Source organism: Trichechus manatus, unplaced genomic scaffold, assembly GCF_000243295.1.
Source record: "Trichechus manatus latirostris isolate Lorelei unplaced genomic scaffold, TriManLat1.0 scaffold00036, whole genome shotgun sequence".
Lineage (NCBI taxonomy): Eukaryota > Metazoa > Chordata > Mammalia > Sirenia > Trichechidae > Trichechus > Trichechus manatus.
Window position 1 is genome coordinate 6,800,937 of NW_004443972.1, and position 3,903 is coordinate 6,804,839.

The 3,903-nt window shown below is 36.6% G+C and overlaps 1 protein-coding gene across 1 annotated transcript in view; it reads right to left on the reverse strand.

Moving 5' to 3' along the window:
* Window positions 1-3,903, reverse strand: part of NEB (nebulin) — a 249,118-nt gene that overhangs the window by 203,437 nt on the left and 41,778 nt on the right. Inside the window, exons 20-23 of the mRNA XM_004375379.2 lie at window positions 3,784-3,897; window positions 2,510-2,611; window positions 2,308-2,415; window positions 2,113-2,217 (exon numbers count right to left, since the gene is read on the reverse strand). Of these exons, the coding sequence (XP_004375436.1) occupies window positions 2,113-2,217; window positions 2,308-2,415; window positions 2,510-2,611; window positions 3,784-3,897 (429 nt within the window). The remainder of the gene's footprint in view (window positions 1-2,112; window positions 2,218-2,307; window positions 2,416-2,509; window positions 2,612-3,783; window positions 3,898-3,903) is intronic.

The following is a 3,903-nucleotide window of genomic DNA, read 5'->3' on the forward strand; positions in this document are numbered from 1 at the left end:
CCATTAGTCCTTTGGACTAATCTTTTCCTTGTATCCTGTTCTCTTCATTCTCCCTAGCTCCCAAAGCATTGAGACCAGTGGAGTATCTTAGATGGCTGCTCACAGGCTTTTAAGACCCCAGACGCTACTCACCAAGGTAGACTGTAGAACACTGTCTTTATAAACTGTGTTATGCCAAGTGAGCTAGATGTTCCCCGAGACCATGGTCCCAAATGTGTTACTCTTTAGGGCTCGTCTGTGCTAGCACCTTGTTACTGTGTGTGTGCGGTACACCAGCTGGCCAGCAGTGTCAGTATCACCTGGGAATTTATTAGAAAGCCCAGAATATTCGCTTCCACCTCAGATCTACTGGATCAGAATCTGCATTTTAACAGAGTCCTGGGTTCTCTGCATGCACATGAACATTTGGGAAGTACTGCTGCTCTTCCCCTCATCTTGCCATGGCTGGACCATTCCTGCCTTTGACCTTCTTTGACCACCCAATGAAAAGTGCCCATTCACTCAATCTCTAACATCATCCTATTTTAATTCTGTATCATCATCCTATGTTAGTTTTATTATCATTGTCTGATATTTTTCTGCTCTCTTTCTTTGTTTAAAGTCTTGTTAGCAAACCAAAAATGGGAAATGCTTGCCTTGCTACCTACCCAAGGGGATAATTTTGTTGTCTTTGTTTATTGAAGTTGAAATGAAGTTTCAGTGTGCATTATTTGTGGTATGGAACAGATCCTAATGAGTAACTAAGGTATTCCTAATAAAAATCAGTAACTTATTGAAGAAATAGTTGCTATTTGTTATTGTCTAACACCATTTTTCTGAGGCTACAATTTTATCTGGCAGTTTTTTTTTGCATTGTATTAAACAAATCTTGAAAAAATAACATTATTGGGATAGTAGAGGAGCTCATGAAGAATTAAGCATTTAAATGCTTATGTTTTAAAGAAGCAAAGCATTCTGGGTAACTCATGCTTTATTAAATCAAGACACTTACATCACTAAGCTGTTTTGTATTGAGCTGGGCTTGCAACAGTACGGGAGAGTCAGCGACAGCCGTGAATTTGGTCTTATCTGGATGAACTTTGTAGGTACGCTGGGAAAAAAAGATGTTCTTTATTGAAATTTCTGAATACATCTTTATACACTAACATGTAAAAGTTTTCCACTAAAGCAAATATAGCTTGTTTTGTTCTTGAAATCTTGCTTCATATGTTCTCACCTCTCTCTTCTCTCCCTTTTTCTCTCTCTCTCATTCTCTCTTGCAATAGCCTCTAAATTGATCTCCCTGCTATCACTCAGCAAATAGATTAATCTTTCTGTTGCTTAAGCCCTACAGTGGCTCTTTACTATATTTGGTTTTTAATCTAGACTGAACCTTAATCCAACTCCTTCTTCATCTCCTACCACTTCACTTCCTACTACTGTCCACCTCCCCAATATGTTCCTGCCATCTCATCCTTTGAATTCCTTGAACATCAAGCTCGTTCCATCTTTAGGTTGTACTCTCTGCTGCTCTTCCTCTGGTGCTGACATGGCTGGACCATTACTACCTTCAATCTTTCTTGATCATCCATTGTAAAGTGCCCATTCACTCACTCACTTTCATGTCATCCTATTTAATTCTGCATCTTCATCTTATATTAGATTTCTTATTACTGCCTGATATCTTTCTGGCTTCCTGGCTCTCTTTCCTTCATTCTTATCTGTCTCTCTCACTACAATGCACACTTCACAAAAGGTAGATCTGGCTGGCATTGTGCCCTGCTGTTCTCCAGCACCACAGACAGTACCTGGCACAGTTAGATCTTCAATATAAATTTGTTGAATGAATGAACTTCTATCTTCCACAAACTTCCACAGCCTCCCTTTGCCCTATATCTATAATCACATAAACTAATGGAAAAAAAGATTTTTAAGACCTGAACTTACTTTGTAACAAATAACCCTTCTTCATAGTAATGTTTGTATTCCCCAACTTCACCCAAAAACCAAAAGTTTAGATTTCATAACTCCTGCTAACCACTAGATGCTAACATGTTAACTGCTGCTAAATTTGCCACTAGATGTCACAAGAATCCCAAACCCAAATTCAAGAATTCACAGCAGCTGACTTACATCTTTACACTGGTCTAGCTTCTTGATTGCTTCATATTCTTGAGTTATTGTCTGAGGGAAGTAGCATTTCCCTTTATCTTCTTCATATTCTGCTTTGTAGTTTTTCTACAGTGAGAAAGAACAAAAATAGATCATGATTGTCATTGCTCCCAAACAATGTCACTGTGAGGCATGAACAATTGTCTTCAAACTTACGTCACTGTTTTGGGCGGAAACGTTCCTGCAGTGAATTTGATATGGGTCTTCAAAGCTGCCCACGTAATGTCCCAAGATATTCTTTACATATGAATCCTTATATTTATTCTGAAAAAGAAACCACATGTAACCCAAACTGTCAGTGATTTGCCAAACAATAAGAAAGTCCTCAAGCCCCAGAAGTAATCGTGGTCGTTCGAACCTCGCCAAAGTTCTTCAGCAGAGTGTCAAGTTGATATTTAGGAGTCTCGCAGTAATTCACGCTCTTTGCCTTTGTCTTCTCATAGTTTTCCTTGTATAATCTCTGTCAAAGGGAACACAAAATTAGGGAAAGACAGCAAAAAAGAAAAATGCATCTCATAGAACAAAAATGTGTGTCATTCCTTTCCTTTAACCAAATGGACATATTTTGTCTTTTTCAGCATTCATTTTCCACAAAGCAGAGACACTGAATAAATATGTTAGAGGCTCATATTTTGTATAATTAGTCTTCTAAAAACCATAAAACATTTATGTAACTTGTCCTAATATGTATTGAACTGAATAAGTTAGAGCACACCAATGCTGCTGTCTAAAAAAGTTTTGTCTTAAAATAATTATTTCCATTTGAACATACTTGAAGGAAAACGAATTTTTTAGTAGTTATTCTGTAATGAGGTATAAGGCACAAGATTTGATGAAACACTTTTTATGTTTACCTCTGGAAGTTGGCTTTTGTCTTTAGTGCCTACCATTTTACCTTGTAGAAATAATACATGAAAAAATGGCTTTCTCTGCTTTATTGCATCTATCATATATTTCTTCACAATCTCTTTTAATTCTCCCATATAGAAATGCAAAAATATACTCAATAAAGAAAAATTATTTGTAAATGATATGCTCTAATTGGGAGTATACTTGTTTTGCTATTAATTAGAAAAGCTATTTTTGTAAAGAGTTTTATTTTTAATGAATATTTAAGTCCTTTAAAATGATATCAACATTTTATAAAATTTTAAAAATAAATACTTTGTTTTTGAGCTTATGCTTCATCTAACTTCTCCTACTTTATCTTTCCTTAGCCTGATTTTCTCATTTCTTGCTTTTTATGTTGTATTTTTGTAAACTTTCTTAAACCAGGTCAGGGCCTGGAATCAACACATACATGCACACATCCATATACTTGAACATGCTGAGATATTGTGCCCATTTCTAGGAATAACAATAAAGAAAATAATATTGCTAAGTATATCTTTTCCCCTAATAAGCAGAGTGCGTTTGGAGATTAAGGGAACCTTTACAATATTCACTGGTATTCCAATGTGCAGAGGAATAAATAGGAATGAAGAAGTTAATCTCCCTTTCCCACCCGGGTTTCCACATTTGATTTGTCGTCCTAAATCTGAGATTTCAGTTGGGCTAACATCCCTTCCAAGGGTATATTAAACACCAAGTGCAGCCACATCTGAAAATAGGGGTGATTACAAAGACACTCACATCACTCTGGTTTCTTGCTGTCTGCAAAGAGTGCCGCATCTTGGGATCGTCATTAATGCTGAGGGCTCCAATCATTTTCCCTTTGCTTTTTTCATAGTCTTTCTTGTACATCACCTGTAA